Here is a 22837-nt window from a genome sequence, read left to right as displayed (position 1 = left end):
GGTAACCACAAATCTTATCTCTGAGTTTTTTGGTTTTTGGTTTTTTAAGACTCCACATATAAGTAAGATCATACAGTATCTTTCTCTGAGTTATTTCACTTATAATGCCCCCAAGGTCCACCTATGTTGTTGCAAATAACAGGATTTTCTCACTTTCTATGGCAGAATAATATTCCATTGTATATATGTGTACCACAGCTTCTTTTTTTTAATTTAAGTTTATTCATTTATTTTGAGAAAGAGCATGCGAGTCAGAGAGGCTCAGAGAGAGAGAATCCCAAACAGGCTCCACATTATCAGTGCAGAGCCCAATGTGGTACTCGATTCCACTAACCATGAGATTATGACCTGAGCCAAAATTGCTTAATCGACTGAACCACCCAGGTGACCCTGCCATAACTTCTTTATCCATTTACCCATTGGTGGACCTGGGTTGTTTCCATGTCTTGGCTTTTGTAAATAATGCTATGAATGTAGGGGTGAAGATATCTTTTGAAGTTAGTATTTTCATTTCCTTTGGATAAATTCTCAAAAGAAATGGATCTTATGGTAGTTCTATTTCTAATTTTTTGAGGGTTCTCTCTACTATTTTTCCATAGTGGCTGTACCAGTTTACAATCTCACCAGCAGTGCACAAGTGTTTCCTTTCTCCACATCATCACCAGAATTAATTATTCATTTTTTTGGTTATGGTCATCCCAATAAGAGTGATGTGATATTTCATTGTACTTTTAATTTGTATTCCCCTGATTATTAGTTGTGTTGAGCACCATTTCATGTACCTGATGGTGATGTTTTCCATTTCCGAGAACTGGAGTTAAGTAAACTTCATTTCCTTATTTTGTTTAGCAATTTAAGTGTCTAGAATCAACATCTGTCACAAACTGTCAATTCCCTCCTTTATGATATCTTTACAAACAAAATAATAACCCACACCTCAAATATTAAAAATAATCTTATTCTGGAATTATGTACAACTTTAAAAACAAGAATAGACTTGTTACAAAGTGAGTCATATTAAAATGATTAATTCCAACTTTCCACCTTGGAATTGAAAGTGCTATCCAACCTGCACAACTCTGGAGATTGTATGTCATTTTTAGAGCTTGAAAATCCTATATTTGTTTCAAATTTTCTTTTTGCCTTAAGTAGACATTTGTCTTCACCTAGTTTATGGGAATAGGCAGTTCAGGTTACTTGTATTTAATGTCAGCACTTCTGAAGTAGATTGTATCCTATTTCTACTATCCCACCGCATTTATGAAAATATCTCAGAACTTAACACTATGTTAACTAAGAACAATAGGGATGATTTTTAAGAATTCTTTTGATGAGAATGCAGGAAAATACACAGTGTTAGTAAAATCTCAAGGGAGTAGGATGGTATCAGGAATATAAAAGAGAAAACAAACAAAAAAATTTGCTGAGTACCAAAGAAAAGAATTGTCATGTTTGAGTATTCCTATCAAGTAGGCCAAATTGTGGTATCTTTGCAACTCAGAATGTATTGTGGTTTGCAAGAGAGAGGGTAGCATTTCACTAGTTATTCTCTTTATGAAAACCTCATTCCAGCTAAAACATGATTCTTTGCATAACATGATCTCTTCTACTTGAATCATCATATAGAATTCATCAGACTTGATAAATAATATACTTACTCCCCTTCAAATCTTGAGGAAAAAGAGCTCTACTTTAAAAGTGCAACCAAGCATAATTTATTTTGCAATTCTTTGTGCTTTATGTCTGTCTTTCCTAGAGAACTTTGTGTTTACAAACCAATAAATACATTCCAAGGAATTTAAAATGTGTTAATAAATTACCTTAGAGTTTCAGAAAAACAAAAGGAATTGCTTACACCAAAGATCAACATCAATTAATCAGCCGATATTTACTCTACCTGCCTTTTTGTGGGTGATGTGGGTAATCTTTAAAAGGTCCTTGACCTCTAGAAGTCTGGGTAGATAAAGAATGTGACAAAAGTAGAAAATGATGAAGTGCTAAAACCAGAGTGAGACTCAGAAGAATTCAGAGAAGTGAAAGATTGACATGTATTTACCTTAGACATAGGATTGACTTAGAGCTTTAAGGATAAATCACATTTAGCAAGCATCAAAGGAAGTGATTAATTGAGGTAAAAGGAAATAATGTGAATTAGGCACTCTTGTTGAGTGAATATGTCACATTAAAGAGAAAGTTACTGTATTATGCCTAAGTAGAGCAAAGGTGTGTGTTGAAAAGTAACAATATAAGGTCAGAAAGGTATGTTGACTGAAATTTAATGGATCAAGAAAGCAAAAAAGAATATAAGTTTTGATTTACTATTGACGGCAATAGGAAACCATTGTCAGTTTTTGAGCCAAAAAAATGTTTAAAATTATGTTTAATAATAGTCTTGGTTAAAGATTAGAATAATGATGAAGAGAAAGACGATCTTGAGTTAGAGTAGGAGACACTATTCAGTTTTGTGAAGAATAATCTTGGCTTTGATAGTGCACTACAATGTCTGAGTTTACATTCCATTCATAGATATTGCTCGTAGAGGAAATACATCGCTGAATTCTAAAGTAGAATCTTTAGTATCCCCTCTTATGGTACATAGTTTAATAAATGAATGGTCATTCTTATCAGAAATATCAATAATCAGCTGCATATTTACTGTGTGATTCTTGGATTTCTTGGCATTGTTAAAACTCAGAATTTTACAAAACAGACACATGGGCAATGTCCAGAGAAGACTTACTAAACAAATGTATGACCATCCATCTTTGTCCATCGACAAGCTTACTTCTTCAAAACTGACTTTAAATATCACCTTCTCCTTGCTTGAGTACTTATCAAACATCCCAAAAGGAATGGTTACTTTTCAGAATTTCTTAAATCCATAATTTTTATTGTATTATTTTAATGGTCTTTATGACTTGTGCTTTTTTCTGATTTTTATTGGGTTTAATATTCTGTAGATCTACCTTGGTATAATTGATTTAATAGGCAGTATGTGTTATTTAGATTATAAATATTTTGAGAGTAAAGGGCAAAAGCAAAGATGTTTAATGAATCTGTGTCTTCAACTCTTGGTATATAGTAGAAACTCAATAATAGAACAAACAAGTTACCAAGTATTTTTACATCTTCCATAAGAACAATTGTGTTGATCTTAATTATCCACAGTAATGCTTGCTGACAGGAAGAGTAATGAATGCTCTTCTGTTCTAAAGATCTAAAGCTTAGAAATAATAATATGTACCTCAGGAGAAAAACATTTTTCCATGTGTGAACATGTATATATACTTCCTGATGATATATGCTTCATGCTCAATAATATGTAATGTTTCTGGTATAAAAGATAACATACTCTTGGAAAAACAGATAGTGAAGTCAAGAAACAGGGAAGTACCCAAGTCAGAAAGAACAGAGCATAGAGCTAGATCCAAGAGAGAAGGTCAATAGGAAAGAATGCATGCTCACTTTAAGTTACGAAGTTCCCTTAGGGATTTTCACAGAATTAAGTGTGTTCTAAGTGACCTGTAAGTGACATTTCAGATATGATAATAAGTCTTAATAATCAAGGCACTGAATTAAATCAATTGCCTACACAAATGAGATATAGTATTGCAGATCATATAAAATGATAAATTATCCCCCAACTGTTTTTTTAATTTAAAATATTTTAAGCATCTAATAGTCTGTATTAGATAGTCTCACAGTCTTTGAACTATAGATAAAATATATAATATATTATCTAATATTCTCAGAACTCAGTGTATGTTTCTAAACGAAACCATATGTGAACAGCTGTCTCAGAGGTATGATAGGAGTTGTCTGGAATCTGTGTCTTAAGTTTTCTCTGGTACATATATTATGCTGAAAATTGCCAACATCCTGAAACCATGTAAAGGAAAACAGTAGAAAAGGAAGCTAATATTTATTGAGGACGTACTGTATGTAACAGGACTGGATTAGACCTTTCATATTCTTTATCTCATCTTTATATTGAACCTGTAATATTGGTGTTATTATTCCCATTTTATAAATGAAGAAACTGAGTCTTGGACAGGTTATGAAATGCACCCAGAGTCACCCTGGTAGTAAGAAGCAGAGCTCTTTCAAAGAGCCCAAGCTCTTTCCACAACACGGCTCTGGCCTCACTCATTAAATGGAAACTGGCTGAAAAATGAAGTCATTGTTTCACTTATATCTTTACAGAGATTTTAGTTATCTTTTTACTGAATATATTGGAGGGTTGGTTGTACAGAGATATTTTTCCAGATTGATGCAGAAAACAAACCTGAACTGGAGTGCACTTAAAAAATAAGTTTTCTCCTTTCTCAATCACAGTTCCCTGCATTGAGAAATCATTGCATTTTCTTTATACATCCTAAGCATACTTTGCAGTGTGGGAAACATATAGGGTTAAAAATAGAATAGTGATGACTATACAAAATTTAAACGATCATGTGTGGTAACCGGAGTTAGCTTCAGATACTCTTTAACCTTAGGGGATCTAAACCATTTACGTACCAGAAGAATGCTTGGTATACTGTAGACACTACTTCTTATGGAATTAATGGATAGCTCATGTCCGTCAATGTACTTCAATGTCCATTGATGGTCCAGGGCAGATGGACAAATTTTAAATTCTCTCCAGTTAGAAATATCCAAGAAAGCAATGATGTTTTGATTGCTTCGTTTTATATATTTTGAAAATAAATTCGTCAAATAAAATGAATCAAGTATATTCGTGTTTATTTTCTAGTGCTCAGCTTCTTGTGGTAAAGGTTTAAAGTACCGTGAGGTGCTTTGCATTGACCAGTTCCAAGGGAAATTAGAAGAAACATATTGCAGTCATCTACGGAAACCTCGAACTCACAAAGCTTGTAGATCTGTCAGATGCCCTTCATGGAAAGCCAATAGGTGGAAGGAGGTAAGTGATGTATTTTATAATTATAAATGTATTCTTGCATTTATAAAGAAAATCTCAAATCCCTATGTTGATATAACCTTGAAAATTTTACTCCACTAAAATGTGTTTTACTCTGTTAAACATGATTTTATACTATGCTCTGAATTAATGTACAGTGTTAACGCACTTGCTAAGTCTATATCTAAATAACAAATTAGTCCGTTGATTTTTTGTGACTATTGATGATCATATTATTCCAGGTAGTTTAAAAGTCAAGTATAGGGGCGCCTGGGTGGCTCAGTTGGTTAAGCGGCCAACTTCGGCTCAGGTCATGATCTCGCGGTCCGTGAGTTCGAGCCCCGCGTTGGGCTCTGTGCAGACAGCTCAGAGCCTGGAGCCTGTTTCAGATTCTGTGTCTCCCTCTCTCTCTGACCCTCCCCCGTTCATGCTCTGTCTCTCTCTGTCTCAAAAATAAATAAACGTTAAAAAAAATTTTTTTTTTAAAGTCAAGTATAGATGATGATATATATAACAACGTCCTTGTTTCCACACCAAAATCTTGGATTTTGAGCTAAGGTTACGTTTTGGAGAAGGGACTGCTAAGTTCTAAACAGGAGCATCATTGGAGTCTTTTAAGAGTTAGGAACATGTCAGAACTAGGTAGCCTGAGCTGGTCGAAGGCTAGAGTGAACACACCTGGAAAGACTCAGCAAAATCCATGCCTACTTTTCAGCATTGTCTCAGGCCACTGAATCTTAGGGACAATGGATAACTTGTTCACTAAGAGCCTTAGTATTGGGCTAAATATCTTATCTTGAATAGTGTGATTTAGTTGCAAAAAAGACTTTCCAGCTCTGAATTTATATAGTTGTTATGTTTTGCTTAAAATCAGGGTTTGCCTGGGCCACCTGGGTGGCTCAGTTGGTTAAGCGTCTGACTTTGGCTCATGTCATGATCTCATGGTTCGTGGGTTCAAGCCCCACATTGAGCTCCATGCCCACAGCTCAGAGCCTGGAGCCTGCTTTGGATTCTGTCTCCTTCTCTCTCTGCCCCTCCCCCGCGTGCGCGCACACTCTCTCTCTCAAATATAAATAAACATTTAAAAAAATCAGGGTTTGCCTTACTTTATCTGCACCAAGATATAATGCACCAGAATAATGGCAAAGTGGTTTTCCCCAAAGGGTGAAACACTGTAAAGTCACTGAACGCAGCACTGAACGCTGCATGTGGCAGAGACTTTCTAATTCTGACACCAGCCAGGAACCACTGGGGGATGGGTGTGGAAGTGGGACAGACTTTGGCTTTTTGGCCACCAGCATTCCTGTTGATCCCCAGGATTCTTCTGCTGTGCAGCTGCTGTGGTTGGTATTCATGAGGGACACTTTCTGACCCTTGACCTCCAGCCCCACAACAGCAAATCAATCATCAGTGCTAACAAATTGGCCTTGGCTTACCACCAAGTATGAAATTATATAAGACTCACTAAATGGACGTGTTTAAGGGGTTTCTAAGATACAGATATGAATATTCAAAGACTATAAAAAAACACAGATGCTTTTGTACAGAGTCTGCTTTCTTCTCTTTGAATTGGTTTTCCTTGTCATAGAAATTAGCTTCATACACCCACACAGTCCCCAAATCTCTGCCAGAAACAAATGACCATTTGTGAAGTCGTTGGCTTTTGATTTATTCTATAAAAAGTACCCACATGAAGTTAACAATTGCAGGCTGTCACTGTGCTACATGTAATAATATATTCAACAGAAGTGTAATTTCAGAAGTAGTTACCAGCTAATCACCGGTTGCTACTCTGTTCCGACTGTATAAATTGTAACATTGCTTTAGTATAATCACTCACTATAAAATAATTTCATTTTATTACTATTTTACATTATACCTCAAGTGGAAAGACTCATTTAGCAAATTGTGACCTCAAAGGTGCTCCAGTGAGTTTTGAGGTAACTCTCTTCATTTGGTATTTGATATCATTTTTCAAGGAAAGGATTTAACAATTCATTTTAGCAACTGCTGCCAAACAGAAACAAGCATTGGTGTGCAGAGCCATTTGTCCTCTCACTCCAGATGTATACCTTTAGAGGCAAAGTAAATACTAGAATCATTTAGGAAGGAAAAAAAAATCTCCCTCCACTTTCTGAAGAGTTCTTTTGAGTTCATAAGAGTTCTTTTGTTTGTTCTGTTCTGTTTTGTTTTAAACTTAATTTTACCTATTTGAGAATACTAACTTTGCTTGTATATTCAAGTTTTTAAGGCATGGTGCTGGAGACCTCATTGTTTCTTGCTGCATCTACTTAGGTCAATACCATCCAAATGTAGCTTTTATGCTCAGAAAGAAAAAAAAAAGTCCAGAATTCTTGCCTCCTCTTGATCATGGCTAATCTTCTGGACAACTTGGAAAGAGGATCTCACTCAACCCTACTGAATCTAGAGCCACGTGATATCAACCACTTGCCTGGTTCCCCTTCTCTGAGACCCATCATTTTCTTTCTAGTATTTTAAGATCAGAGCTGGAACCAAAGGTGATAGAAGTTCTGAAATCTCACACATCTATTGACTGGTGCCCCCTCTCCCAAAGCCCCTGGAAACACTTTTTTTTTTTTTGAAACTATATGCTAAATGCTAACATTTTAAGTGATTTTGTATTTCTCTAATTCCATATTTCCCAAATACATAAATCCATATTCATATATTTTCAAAAATTTCTGATGTATACATATATATCTCTTATAGCCTAAAAGATAGTAGATCTTAATTAAGTCCCGATAGCCTCTGATCAAGAGCCCAGAACCTCTTCATCTCTCTTCCCCGGCCAAGCAATGTTCCTACCAGTGAAGATAGGCTGGAGCCCCAGGACAGGGAAGATGTGTTTTTGCTCTGGGACTGAGTGAACTATGCTTCTCAATCTCTTCTGGTTGGTTCCAGCAATCCTGGTTTTGCATTTCTATGCTGCCTGTTCATTCTCTTCCTTTCTCCTCTTTCTTGATACTTAAGATGGCCTTTCTTTGAGTGGCCTCAGATGACTAACTCTCCGGTTTAAGGCATGTATCAAGAAAGTTTTCGAGGCAGAAATAATTTTATCTCTGCAAGAAAAGTGAAAAAATTGGGAATAGGAAGGGAGCAACAAGGGACAGCCGCTTCCTGACCCTGTGAAGAGTCAACTACAGCTATAGAAGTTAAGTTGCTTATATCTGCAGCAGGCAAGGAAGTTGGGGGTGGGGGGGAAGCATGTGAACACAGGTCTATTTGAGCTTTCCCTACTATAGTTGCAGTCATAATTATTTCATTATCATCATTATATACCAGGTCATCGTTATATTTCCTTAGCAATATATTGCCACTCTTACAAGGGCACCTACGGTCAACAATTGTAGGTTGTCACTGTGTCACATAGTGCACATTCAATAGAAATCTAATTCCTATGTGTACTGAATTCATTGCAAGCTTATTTTTGTTAAAAAAAAAAGGTATGTTGTCTAAGTACAAGATACATAATGGATTTTACAGTTTATGGGGAAAAACAGTTTAGTTGATCACAAATTAAATATGATGTAGTTGTCTAAATTACTAGCAACATAATAGGCCACAGTAGTGATGGATAGTGTTCAAATCTTTGGCACAGATCCTGGTCAGATTTTTGGAGCAGTGCCTATTCCAGGACCCACGCTGTAAGAAAAGTCTTGACAAATTCCCACAGCCCCAGAGAAGTACAGTCAAATGGTTACAACCATTCTATGTCAGTTCCATTGTATTCTACCTCAAGTAAGAAAAGTCCTAATGATGAGTGGCTTCAACTCAAAGACATTCCTTGTTTACATAACAAAACCAGAAGGTCACTGACTTTAAGTTTGACTCAGCAGCTTTACAAGGTCAAGGTGCTGGATTGACATTTCTGTGATTTTATTGGTCGGTTCCTACTGGTCATAAAATAGCTGCCACAGTTTTAGGACTTACCCCTTTATACTTTCTCACATGAAAGTGAATATGCATTTGTTCTGTGTTGGAAAGGAAGACAGATTCCAGATGGTCGGTAAATGTTTAAAGACGACTATTTCAGCTCAGTCTGGGCGAGTATTTGTTAACTTTAGAGTCACCCAAAAATGGAATGACTGCTTTCAGGATATGGTGAATATACTCAGACTGAGGGTATGAAAGTATAGGTAGGTTTGATGGTCTTTCATTTACTATTGAGTAATCATATTTTCATAGCATCCACCCCTGTGGGGGAGACTGACCAGGCAAAGGTTCTGCTTTGGAAATGTTGAATTTGGGGTGCCTTTGACATATCTAGGTAGAAAACACAGGAAAGTTCTTGTAAATACGTAAAACATTCTTGTAAATACATGGAAATGCACATGTTGAGGTCAGAATTAGGATCAAGGCTGGAGAGAACAGATTTTAAAAATTGGTGCATAGAAAAAATTGCTCAGAGCGTTCAGAGGTTATAAACAGAATCCCGGAATTTGCTAATATTTAAGGCTGAACTAAGAAAATAGAGTCAGGTAAGGACTCTGAGAAGGAGCAATCTAAAAAGAATAGAGTACCTGGAGCCCAAGGGGATTTCAATCACAGAAGCCAGAATGGCTCCACAGAAAGTGGTCAGTGCTGCTGAATGCGTCCATGAGATTAAGACAAGATTTGAAAAGTTTTTGTTGGATCTCTCAGTTAGGGTTATTGATGATATTGGGTTAAGAAATATTTCATGTAAACCATAAATTCTCTTTACTGTTCAAATCTAAAATTGCATCAAATTGCTTTTTTCTATTCTTATCTTAAAAAAAGTGAAAAACAAAAAGTTACTTGTTTTCTTTCAAGCAGTAGACCATTTTTTTTTTCCTTTTAGGGAAGAGGTCCACAATAGTAGTTACCCATGGTCATAGTGGATTTTTCAGTGGATTTTTTGCTATGACCAAGGGACCAATAAACCACTGTGACTTATTGAATTTCAGAAAATTATAATTGTCTGATAGAACAACTTGCTAAGCTGTGTTTTGTGAATTCTTTTTTTCCAGGATTTTTTTTTCAGGTTTAGAGGCAGGAAGTTTTCCAAATGTAGTTTATATTTCTGAAATTATCCCTGGAAAAATGTTTGCAGGAGCCTTATTTTATAGGCTAAACATTTTCAAAAGAGGTTCAGATAAGCTAAACTACATCTAGACATTTTAGTCTGCTTAATATAGTGCCCTGCACCGAACACACATTAAATTATTGTTTTCTCCATACAAAGGAGCTGGGTTTTGTGAAAGCACTTAATGAGGACAAAATTCAACTGGTTAAGCATAGAATGAAGGTAAATGTAAGCTATGTAGATATGTATACTGTTCTTCATAAGTTAAAACATATATATAAATTCTCTTTCAAGTCAGTGGTTATTACTTGTACACACAGGAAAGAAAACTAAATTTTCAAGTGCATTTAGAATGAAATGCTGCAACAGTCTGTAAGAGAAATTCAAGTCTACAAGTTCTTAGCTTTTGTGGGATATAAATATTTTTTCATTCATGGTAAATCCATATTCTGCAGGTATATACATTTATTGTTGCAGAAAAAGAAATTTGTTACTCTGAGACTCCTACAGAAACATAAAGTTTGGTGAAGGACCTTATTTTTTTTTAAGTTTTACTTATTCATTTGAGAGAGACAGAGACAGCATGACTTGAGGATGGGAAGAGAGAGAGAAGGAGAGCGAAATCCCAAGAAGGCTCCACGCTATCAGCGTAGAGTCAGATGCAGGGCTGGAACTCACAAACGGTGGGATCATGACCTAAGCTGAAACCAAGTTGGACGCTTAACTGACTGAGCCACCCAGGTGCCCTTGCAAGACCTGAGTTTTTACCCTAACAATATCACAGGTGGGAACAGTGGGGCAACCCCAGATATTCCTCAGTAGGACTTCCAATCCTTTCTGGAATAACCCAGAGTATGTATGTGTGTGTGTATGTGTGTATATATATATGTATATATATATTTCATGTATATATATATTATATATATATTCGTATATATATATTTCATATATATATTTCATATATATATATATTTCATATATATATTTCATACATATATATATATATATGAAACAAACTCACAAATTTTATCAGTATCACTGGGCATTCTCCATACTTTATTAATGTTGGCACCACAGCTCTTGGTTGTGGTCAAGCTGTGTTGTAAATATGAGCTGGCATTGTAGAACTGCAAGGGCCCAGAGAGGTTACCAGCTCCTTCCCCATCCCCCAAAGGCAAGGACAGCTTAGGGTAAGGCGTCAGAAAGAACTGAACTTCATCTTGCCTTTTAAATTGTATTTTTTAATGTTTATTTATTTTTGAGAGAGAGAGAGAGAGAGAGAGAGAGAGAGAGAGAGAGAGAGGGAGCAGGGGAGTGGCAGAGAGAGGGAGACACAGAATCCAAAGTAGGCTGCAGGCTCTGAGCTGTTAGCACAGAGCCCAATGTGAGGCTAAACCCACGAACCGTAAGATCATGACCTGAGCTTGAAGTCCGACGCTTAACTGACAGAGCCACCAAGGCGCCCCTCATCTTGCCTTATAGAGGCAGAAGCACAGGCAAGTGACTTGCCATCTCTGAGCCTCAGGTCCTCAACACTGCTGGTCACAGGTAGAACTGTTGTTAGTAATAAATCTAGGGACACATCCTATGAAATTTTACAAATAACACAAAATCTTTGAACAGATGAGAAAAAGGAAACCTGAGAGGCTATGGCAAGATTGTCTAAGTTTACAGTTTGTACAACCAGCTTCCCCAAACACTTGTCCATTGAAACACAATCATGAATTAACAGATTAGCAAATATTTGGATCCCCAAACTGTAATGGTGCAAGTATAAAGGTGAGCTTCACACAATCTTGGAAATTACTGTTCCTTTAAGGGAGATTACGCATACAGTCTCAGGATTTAAGTGATGTTAAAAGCAATGTAGTAGAATAGTTTCATTGTGCAGTGAGTTTTATAGATATTAAGAATGTTGAAGTTAGAATAGTTTTCAACTGGGATGGAGTGTCTGGTATAAGTTCTCGTATAGTTTGTCATGGTTTCCATAAGGCTTGAGTAGGTACCGCAATATAAAAATCTATTTGCGTACTTGTATAGAGGCTTCACCCCAGACAGCCTTAAAAATACTGATTGCATGTCTATTCTACCCAATGCCTGATGTAATGTCAGGCTATGTTTCAAAGAAACAAGAAAATAGGCCATGGCACTCTTTTGCTATCTTTACCTAATTTGATATTTGCTCGCTAATTGTTCAACTCACTCGGACGTCTTTGTAGTGCTCTGTGACCTGTGGTCCTGGAGTTCAGCAAAGGGATGTGTACTGTCGGCTGAGAGGCGTTGGTCGGGTGGCTGAAGAAATGTGTGCTGGATCCACCCGGCCTGATTTTCAGCGGCAATGTTGGCGTCAGGACTGCATGCAGTACCAGTGGGTGGCAGGAGAGTGGCTGAACGTGAGTATTGAGAAGTAAACTTTGAGAGACACTGCATAAAAGACTGACAGAAAAAAACCCCATTTTGTCATTGCACCTCTAGTGTTCAACGTCATGTCATAAAAAAGAGACACATCGGCAAGTGAAGTGCATTGATGCACAAAACATTCAAGTGAATGACAGTTTCTGTGAACCTTCCACCAGACCTCTTTCAATCAAGAAATGCAGGAACCCTTCCTGCAAGTATATTGTGGTAACAGGAGACTCATCACAGGTAAGGCAAAGAAAAAAGTTAAGAAGTTTTGCTCCTGAGTCTAAAAACAACTGAGTCTAACATTTGATGTGGTTGAAACTGGGTCTAAATTTGTGGGGCCAGATAGTGGTATTCAGAGCAATCTAAGCAATGGAACCACGCATGGATGGTGCAGAGAGAGTAATAGCAGCATGTATGTTCAACTCTAGCTCGGTTCTCAAGTCTCAATTGCGGCCAACTGTGAAAGCAACCACCAGGAACAGTTTGGCAAACTGGCCCTGAGGAATTGCCTGCTGTTTAAAAACAGCTTTCTTGAGGTATAATTGACAAACAATAGACCACACATATTTGAAGTGTATACACCCATAGAACCATTACCATATTCAAAATGAAGAGCATCTCCAACACCCCCCAAATTTTTCTTGTGCGACTTTATAATTCCTTCCCCTCTCCCTTCCAACTACAGATAACCTAATGTGGTTTTCATGTTAGTGATCCCTCACTATATTATTTTGCATTTTCTAGAGTTTTGTGTAAATGGAATCGTACCATACAAACTACTTTTTGTCTCATGATTTTGATGACTTTAAGTATTTTGAGATTCAGTCAGGTTGTACTATGTATCAACAGTTTATCCCTTTTTATTATTGAACATTAATCCAGTTGGATATCTGGATATGGATATCTCCAAGTCTACTAAAATCTTCTGTGATGTTTGATCTGCCATTAATCCCCATGCAGTTTTTTTTTAATCTCAGGGGCTATAATTTTTATCTTTAGAAGTTTGATTTCAGCTTTTTTAGATTTTCCATGTCTCTACTTTTTGAGTATGCTACAGTTATTGATAACTTTTTAATGTCCTTCTCTGCTAATTCTAATGTCTATGTGTGTGCACTTACAACTGAGGGAATTTTATTATGCTCTCAAGTTTGTGCAACCATCACCATGATCTACAGCTAGAACATTTTATCACCCCAAGAAGAAACTCCATATACAATAGTAGTCATTCCTCATTGCCTTCTTCCCCCTGGTTCCAGACAACCACTTACCTGCATTCTACATTGATGGATATTCCTGTTCTGGGCATTTCATATAAATTGAATCAGACAATATGTGGTCTTTTTTATATGGCTTCTTTCACTTAACATGGTATTTTAAGGATCATCCATGATGTAGTATATATCAGCCATCATTCCTTTTTATGGATGAATAATATTCTATTTTAGGCATATGCTACATTTGGTTTATTCATAAGTTGATGGACATTTGGGTTGAGCCACTTTTGGACTATTCTGAATAATGCTGCTGAGAGCATTTCTTTTCAATTCTCTTGGGCATACCTAGGAGTAAAGTTGCTGAGTATTATGATAACACTGTTTAACTTTTGAGGAAATTCAAAACTGTTTTCCAAAGTTGCTGCACCATTTTGCAATCCCATCTATTTTACATGCCTGGAATAAATCTCACTTGGTCATGGTGTATAATCCTTTTTATCTGTTTTTGGAACTGTTTTGCTTATGTTTTGTTGAGGACTTTTGTGTCTACATTCATTAGAGATATTGGTCTCTGGTTTTCTTTCTTTCTTTCTTTCTTCCTTTCTTTTCTTTTTTTTTTTTTTCGTCATATCTTTGTCTGTCTAGTTTTGGTATGAGGGCTATACTGGCCTCATAGGAGGAATTAGGAAGTGTCCCTTACTCTTCTTTCTTTTGGAAGAGTTTTGGAAAGTTTAATGCTAATTCCTCTTTAAACATTTGGTGGAATTTACCAGTGAAGCCTCTGGTCCTAGGCTTTCCTTTGTGTGAAGTTTATTATTATCATTATCATTATTATTATTAATTCAATCTCTTTTCTTGTTATAGTTCTATTCTTTCTCCCTCCACCCCAGCACATATGGTTGTTGATGTCTTCTTATTTAATGACTTCTTTTTTAAACTCACTGTAAAGTCTGTACTCTTTGTCACATGTAATCACCGAAGTTTTGCTTGATTAGTTTAATTATGAGCTAATGATTGGGTTGCGATTTCCTTAGACACCTGGAATCAATCTCCAGCCTTTGCCAAGAATCTCTGTTTGTGTAGGAACCTTTAACACTCAGCCAGATAATTGACAACTCGTCCTTAAGCTTACTGTCCTGCTTTTGTGCATGGCCTGGATGTCAACCAGAGGTGAAAATGTAGGCCTGTCCCAGGTGCTTCCTGAGCATGTGTGCAGTCCGGGACATGAACTCACCCCTATGCATGTGCACAGCTTTCTAGATTTCTATGAATATATTGGAGCTTTTCACTGCCATTACAGACATCTCATTTCCCAGATTTTCCTCTTAACCTTTTTTTTTTAATCTGGCTCATTTTTTGCTCCACCTGTTATCCCTGTTCTGGGAGCTGCAAAGTTAAACAGTGGCTTTTAATTGGGTTCAATAAATGTCCCTAAGGGGAAAAAGCCTTTTAGCACTGAGTCAGGTCAAGTCAAAGAAAGAAGGAAAGAAGTTAAAGGAAAAGAAAAGAAAAGGAAAGAAAAGAAAAGACAGGAGGGAAGAAAGAAAGAAAAAAAGAAAAAGAAAGGAAGGAAAGAAGGAAGGAAGAAAGAAGAAAGAATGAAAGAAAGCCTTGCAGGTGGGATCTTCTAGAAAGCCATCAAGCAATTCAAACTATGGCAATTATGTGGAAAGGGGGATTTGAAAAATGTCCAACCCAGTTGTGCCTCTCTTGTGGCTACCAGGCTGCTCTTTTCACCATGTGTGCAGGGTTGTGGACTTTCAAGGCTACTGTGGAGCTAGAGAGGGGAAAATAGGTGTAGGGTAAGTCAAAACACCACAAAGCTCCCTCTTCATCCTGAAATTTAGGCTTGTTTATTAAAGAAATGCTTCCTGGATTGTTGCAAGCCTTTGGTTAATTTCCAGAGTTCTGGGAAAGTTAATTCTGACAAATTTTGCCAGTTTTCTCATTGCTGTTATGGAGGAGAGAATTTTTAGAGGTCCTACTTTTCACTGCCCCCTCTTGACCTCTTTTGATAGATGGATTTTCTCCTCATTATGGGTTATATATATTATATATATTTCCTGCTTATTTGCATGCCAGTTAATTTTTTAAATTGCATATTAGACATTATGAATTTTACCTTTTTGGCTGTTGGCTATTTTTTTTATTCATATGCATATATTTTGAGCTTCATTCTGGAATGAAGTTACTCTGTCTGGAAACCATTTGATCCTTTCTTGCCTTGCTGTTAAGATTTATTAGGTCAGGCTAGTACATTGCTTAATCTAAGGTTAATTATTCCTCTCTACTGTGGCGAGACCCTTTTGAGTAGTCTACCTATTGTCCCATGTATATAAGATTTTCCAGTCTAGCTGGAGGGAACAGGCACTATATTTGGTCTCATGTGAGTACCAGATATAGTAATTTCTGGTAAGACTTCTGGTTTGTTCATTCTTTGGCCTCGGTTAGTGTCCTTACATGTATGTGTATACTGGCCGGAACCGTGCTGTCCCCTTGTGTTTCCTTTTCTTGTTCCAAGATCTGGAAACTCTCAAAGTAGTGGGCTAGAGCAATTATGGGATCACTTGTTTTATTTCCATCTCCGGGGTATCACTATACTTTATTGCCTAATGTCCAATGTCTTAAAAGCCATTGTTTGATACATTGTGTCCAGACGTTTCTGCTGCTTCAGGTTAGAAGGCAACTTATTTCTTGTCACTCCATTATTGCTGGAAACAAATATATTTGCCTATTTTTCATCTTTAATAATATCACTTACCTGTTTTAGTCAAATGGTATTATATATCACAGTATATATATTAAGATAAATGTATGCTGACTTATATATAATTACTAGTAAGTTAAGGATAATAAATGTTCTTTATTTTAGATAAGAACCCATAATATGTTCCATTTCTCTGAAGCTGTGACTTTCAGGAGATAAAGCTTCATCCAATTAAGCTGTTAGGAATGTAATGGAAAACAAAGCAAAAAAGCACAGGCACTACAAATAGACAGTCTAGCTGGAATCTGCATCCTTTCCATTTATTGGTACAACTCTGGAAATGTTATCCAATGTCTCTGAACATTTGTTTACTCATCTGTAAATGAGGCTAATAAATTAGATTATAGTCCAGTATATATTAAGCACCTGGCAAACATAGGCCCTAATTAAGATTAAGGGCATCTTTTTCTCTCCTTATAATTGTATATTTTTCAGTGTGCAGGTAACTGCGGATTTAGTTACCGACAAAGGATTACATACTGCATTGCAGTCTGGTCTACTGAGAAATATAAGCTTCATCAGCTTTGGCCTATAGACTATCGAGAATGCCCTGTTCTGCCTTCCCCTCAGGTTTACAAATGCAATTTTAGGAGCTGTTTGCATGTGGCCACTTGGAAAGTTGGAAAATGGAGCAAGGTCAGTATATAATTATGAATTTAAAACCTTTTGAATGAGACTTTCTAGGTTTAGTATGCCTGGTAATCTGCACCGCTAACTAGATTGTCTCATACCACTTTTGTCTAAAAACCACTATCAGTTACTTGTATAAATATCTCTTTTTCTATGCTTGCCTGCTTTCTATATTTGCCTGCCATGGTCTAAGCAAGGACCATGACTAATAATTTATTGCTATTCCTCAGAGAACTTGGCACAGTGGTTTGCATTTTGAGTAGATGCTTAAGAAATATTTATTGGTTAAGTGAAGAAGCAAATAGATCGGATGTATGAGTAATGAAAGTCATTGGCACTATATTCCATTCTCTATTTGATAGAAAGCAAGTGAATGAATATTGCCTTGTAATCTTAGCATCTAACCATTAGAAAAAACTTTATAGTCTTAATAACCATCATCAATAATGCTTATCAAGTATTTACGATATACTGTTGATATAACTATACAAAATAAATGAAAAGAAGACAGTAACTGAGAAATAATAGATTCTGGGTCATGCCTAAGGATTACTTTCACCTGTGATTGTCCAGCCTCCAGGATATTTTTGTATCTGGAATAGTTCTAGCCACTATGGATCACCAGTTTGTTCCAAAGGGGCCTAGTCTGAAAGGAGAAAATATGGGTTTACTGGCCTTATTATCTAACATTATCTATCACTGTATCCTGTTCACAGTGCTCAGTGACTTGTGGAGCTGGGAAAATGGAGAGAAGAGTGGAATGCGTGTCTATGAATGGTCGGTCTAGTAACTTATGTTTAAAGCGTTTAAAACCAGATGCTCAAAAGAAGTGTTATGTCAATGATTGTAAGTAATAGACTTTAAAAATCTACCTAGTACCTGGGTGTTCCTGGGAAGTTTTAGTTAAAATTTGAAAATAGGGGTGGCTGGGTGGCTCAGTTGGTTAAGTGTCCAACTTCAGCTCAGGTCATGATCTCATGGTTTGTGGGTTTGAGTCCCACATCAGGCTCTGCGCTGACAGCTCAGAGCCTGGAGTCTGCTTTAGATTCTGTCCTTCCCTCTCTCTCTGTCCCTCCCTGCCCTCTCTCAAAAATAAATAAACAGAAAAAATTTAAATGTTTATTTATTTTTGAGAGAGAGAGAGAGAGAGTGTGTGTGTGAGTGGAGGAAGGGCAGAGAGAGAGGGAGACACAGAATCCAAAGCAGGCTCCAGGCTCTGAGCTGTCAGCACACAGCCTGACGCGGGGCTTGAACCCATGCACTGTGAGATCATGATCTGAGCTGAAGTCGATCGCTTAACTGACTGAGCCACCCAGGCGTCCCATAAGCAGAAAAAATTTAAAAACAATTTTGAAAATAAATATTTGTAGTAGTCATGCGTTCCACAAAACAAAATGTCTATTTTTTTTCAGAGTATAACAATTTTAGTATGATTGAGCTAAATTCATGCTAAGTTTGTTCTTTGTTCATTATTGATATGTATTCATTTGTCCTTGAAGGTAAAACATTTACCAGCTGCAAAGAAATCCAAGTGAAAAACAACATTACCATGGATGGTGACTATTACCTTAACATTAAGGGAAGAATAATAAAGGTATTTTGAAAGCGGTTTGTATTTGATTTTAACATGGGCCGTTGACTGGAGAAACCTTTTCTAGATGTTTGTATTTTCCCTCTAGATCTATTGCACAGGCATGCACTTGGAGAACCCCAAGGAATATATATCATTGGTTAAAGGTGAAGAAGACAACTTTTCTGAAGTGTATGGTGTTAGGTATGAGATTTTGGCTTATCTGTGAATTTTTATGGTCCACCAAGAGAATTAGAAGTTCCAGCTTTCAGAGTGATACTAGAATAGCTCACAAGTGGGACAAGTAATTTAGGAGCAGGTGAACATGTTAGGACCTAAACCAGATGTTGTCCAGGCCTGTTTAATAAAGACTTGAATATTAACATGGGCTCACAGAAGGTGAGCCATGGGACAACAGAGAAGAGTTTAAGAGCTATGTTTATTTTAATAGAAATAAAATTAATAAGGGGTGCCTGGGTGGCTTAGTCAGTTAAGCGACCAACTCTTGATTTTGGCTCAGGTTGTGATCTCATGGTTTGTAAGTTTGATCCCACATCACGCTCCATGCTGACAGTGCAGAACCTACTTGGGATTCTCCTTCCTCTCTCTCTGCCCTTCCTCAGCTTGTGCGCACGCTCTCTCTCTCTCTCTCTCTCTCAAAAGAAATAAACTTAGAAAAGGAAAGAAAATTAATAACAATAATAAAATCTAGGAGAACTATAGCTGAAATATTTTTCCATAAACCATGCTTGAACTTCCCATTGAGAATCAGATGTTAATCTTTGGTGATTTTTACATCTTTCTCATTTAGCTTACTGACACTATAATATTGAAGAAGTGTATCTTTTACTCTCCTACTTCCAAAGTTTACCTTTATCTACATGATGGGATAATTACTGCATACTAAAATTATTCTAATGTTGTTTCAGACTACAAAATCCATATGAATGTCCTTTTAATGGAAGTAGGAGGCAAGATTGTGAGTGTAAAAATGACTACCTGGCTGCTGGACACACTGTTTTCAGCAAAATAAGAATTGATCTCAGTTCCATGCAAATTAAAAGTAAGTGCTGCAACTCTAAAATGAAAAGCCTCTAGTTGCGAATGAAATTCAAACAATATGCTGGTGTATATGATAGCTAAAGTATAGAGAACGGCCTCACGTTGTGCAACAATTACCTAACTTTTTAAAAGAAGTTATTAGCTACATAATTCTTAGCAGTGACATGGACCATGGGGATCCTAAATAAAAACGTTGTGGTAATGACAGTGATAAGATGTTGCCTTTCCAAGATACAACCCTTTGTCTTCAAATCCTCAATTACATTAAGGGCAAGGAAGTTAATATCCTCAACATAGTTGTATAAGCTTTTTGCAGGGCTTAGAGTGATTATTAACATCAGTTTCAGTTCACAGTTTGTCAAGTATTTTCTCATAAATTGTCTCATTTGATCTTTTTTATAACTCTGTACTGGTCAGGGCAGAATTGCATCACATCGTTGCAAGTGATGAAATTAAGATGCACTTATAAAGTTAAGTCACTTGTCTCAGTTTATACAGTTAGTAACTGGCATTTAGAGATAAAGTCCCACCCACAGATCCCAGATTCTGGACCTGCTGCCTTTCTAGGAAGTAATTCAGAGTATAGCCAAATCAAAACATATTTATAAAACCTGATACACACTGTATATGAAGCAGCCTGCCATCCTGGAAGTTGCATTCCTACCAGAAAAGGCAAAGAAGTTCATTTCAGAAACAGAAACTGTAAATTGCAATTGAATCACCAGTTTCATGGTTTTATAAACATAGTTTATAGTTTTATAAACTATAAAAAGAAACAAAAAATCATTGAGACAGAGGATGCATGAGTACATCATCTGTAAATCACAGTCATATGATGAACTATTGTTAGTAATAATAGCTACCATTTACTGAACACCCACTGTTACTGCAGTGGGGAAGCATTATACTGTTATGTTTACAATTCTGGAGTTAGAACTCCTGGGAGTAAATTCTTTGCATCCATTCATCAGTTACCTAACTTTGGGCATATCTCTTTAAACCTAAATTCCTTCATCTGTATAGTGAGAAACTGACTCTCAGATTTTTTTCTTCTTCTTTCTATCCTTTTTTCCTTTCTGGTGATGATTAAAAGATAATACTTGCAACATACCTATTAAGTGCCTTACATATAGTAAATGCTCTGTAAATACTAGTTGTTATTAATAATGTATGTTGTAGCATTGCTAAGTACATAAGGGGAACTTGGTAACTTATTTGCTGTTTATTAAGTTGCTATAATTCATGATTTTATTGAACAATCCTGCCATTTGCCAGGCATTAGACTGGGTCCTAAGGATATAATGTTGAATGCATACATTTTCAACTCCCTAGTCTCTCTTTTCTTTCCTCACATTTGGGTGTCAAAAACCAGTCTCAGTTAAATATTTCCTCTCTGATGCACTTGCAACATGAAACATGAGTTTAGTACCTCATCCACTGCTCTTCTCACTGCTCTCACCTAAATGCATGGCTACTAAGCTCATGAGAATCCTTCATGCTGCTGAGTAATCTTGTTGTCCTCCCCTAGTTTATTCCCACCCCCAACCCCCTAAATGCCGAACATCTTCTCCTCTTGCTGCAAATTTCTAAAATTTCTAACACTTCCACTTTATCTACTCATTGCTAATGATCTTGCTTCCTATATCACTGAGAAAGTAAGAACAACTGGAAGAGGATTTCTACAACCACGCCATCTGCAACCTACCCAAACCTTTACTTACTGACTTCCTTCTCTCCTGCTTACTGTGAATGAACTATTCCTGCTCCCACCTAAGGTAGCTCTCTCTTGTGCTCTAGGCTCATCACATTGTACCTACTCAAGAACATTTCTCAGCACACTTTCTCTTCTCTCTTACATCACCAGTTCTAGCTCCATTTCTCTAAATCCAATGACAAATTTAGTTTTCATCTCACTTGATCTATCAGCAGCATTTTATCCAGGTCCCCATGCTCTCATCACTTTGTGCCTGACCTGGCCACTCTCTCCTGTCTTTCTTACTGTTTCTCGCCTTGACTGGCTACTCTTCATCTTCTACAGCATGTTGAAAAGTTTTAGGACACAGTCACCCCTTGGGAATCTCTTTCTATTTATAGGTTTCAAATGATGGTCCCAAATATATATCTCCAATTTGGACTGTTACCCTAAACTCTAATATTCATCTCTTGACTCAGCAAATCCACATGAATGCCTAATAGGCATCTCAAACTCAAAGTATGCAAACTTTGCCTTCAGTATTTCTTCCCACATCCACTTCTTCCATCTCAAATTTTTATCATTTCAGTAAATGGCACGTATAGTCTCCTAGTTACTCCAGCTAAAATCTGGCAACATCTTAGCTTCTCCCTTTCTCTCACACCTGCATGCAATCCATTATCAAATTCTGTCAGATGAATCTCTAACATACATGTTACTATGGACTGAATCATGTCTCCCAACATCCCTGTGATGAAGCCCTAATCCCCGATGTGATGATATTTGGTAATGGAGAGATAATCGGGTTTAGATAAGGGTAGGACCCTTATGATGGGATTAATGCCCTTTTAAAAAAAAGAGAAGACACTAGAGCTCTCTCTCTGCCATATGAGGACACAGTGAGAAGGGTGACCATATACAGGCTAGAAAGAGGGCCCTCACTGGAACCTGACCCTACGGGCTCACTGACCTACACCTCCCAGCCTCCAGATCTTAGAGAAGAGCATTTCTGTTGTTTAAGCCACCCAGTTCATGGTGGTTTGTTAGGGCATCCTGAGCTAAGACACCTATCAGAAATTACTCTCTCCCTACCTCATTGCTGCCATCTTGGTTTGAGTCCACACCATTTTTTCACCTGGGTTATCATGCCTACTAAAATTATAGTATTGCTATTTCAGTATTGCATGACTCTCCCACCTCCTGACCTAGATTCTCAGCAGAGAAGCCAGAGTGATCCTATGAAACATAAGCCATGCCATATCTTATACATTACCCCATTTCATCTTTTTGACAACCTTGAACTCTGATCGAAATTCTCCAAACATTTCCCATCTGACTCAGGAAAATAAAAAATACTTTCAATGGTCAACAAAACTCAACATGATATTTCCATCTCCACGCCTCTCTGCTCTCTCTTTCCACACTCTTTCCTTGTACACTCTGTTGCAGACACACTCATTTCTTTGCTGTTTCTTGAACACTTCAAGCATACTCTTGCCTAAGGCCTTTGCA

At 37.0% G+C, this 22837-nt stretch overlaps 1 protein-coding gene across 4 annotated transcripts in view; it reads left to right on the top strand.

Annotated features, from left to right (window-relative positions):
- ADAMTS20 (ADAM metallopeptidase with thrombospondin type 1 motif 20) overlaps window positions 1-22837 on the top strand; it is a 177836-nt gene that overhangs the window by 128964 nt on the left and 26035 nt on the right. For 3 of the 4 annotated variants that reach the window (XM_045061659.1, XM_023256963.2, XM_023256960.2), the window contains 8 exons: window positions 4754-4921; window positions 12203-12376; window positions 12459-12629; window positions 16806-17006; window positions 17717-17846; window positions 18500-18594; window positions 18680-18774; window positions 19500-19633. In XM_045061659.1, the coding sequence (XP_044917594.1) occupies window positions 4754-4921; window positions 12203-12376; window positions 12459-12629; window positions 16806-17006; window positions 17717-17846; window positions 18500-18594; window positions 18680-18774; window positions 19500-19633 (1168 nt within the window). The remainder of the gene's footprint in view (window positions 1-4753; window positions 4922-12202; window positions 12377-12458; window positions 12630-16805; window positions 17007-17716; window positions 17847-18499; window positions 18595-18679; window positions 18775-19499; window positions 19634-22837) is intronic. The other variant, XM_023256961.2, reaches the window with a different exon arrangement.

This window comes from Felis catus, chromosome B4 (genome assembly GCF_018350175.1).
Source record: "Felis catus isolate Fca126 chromosome B4, F.catus_Fca126_mat1.0, whole genome shotgun sequence".
Classification (NCBI taxonomy): Eukaryota; Metazoa; Chordata; class Mammalia; order Carnivora; family Felidae; genus Felis; species Felis catus.
Note: the sequence above shows the minus strand (reverse complement) of the source record. Positions and strands in the feature narration are given on the sequence as shown.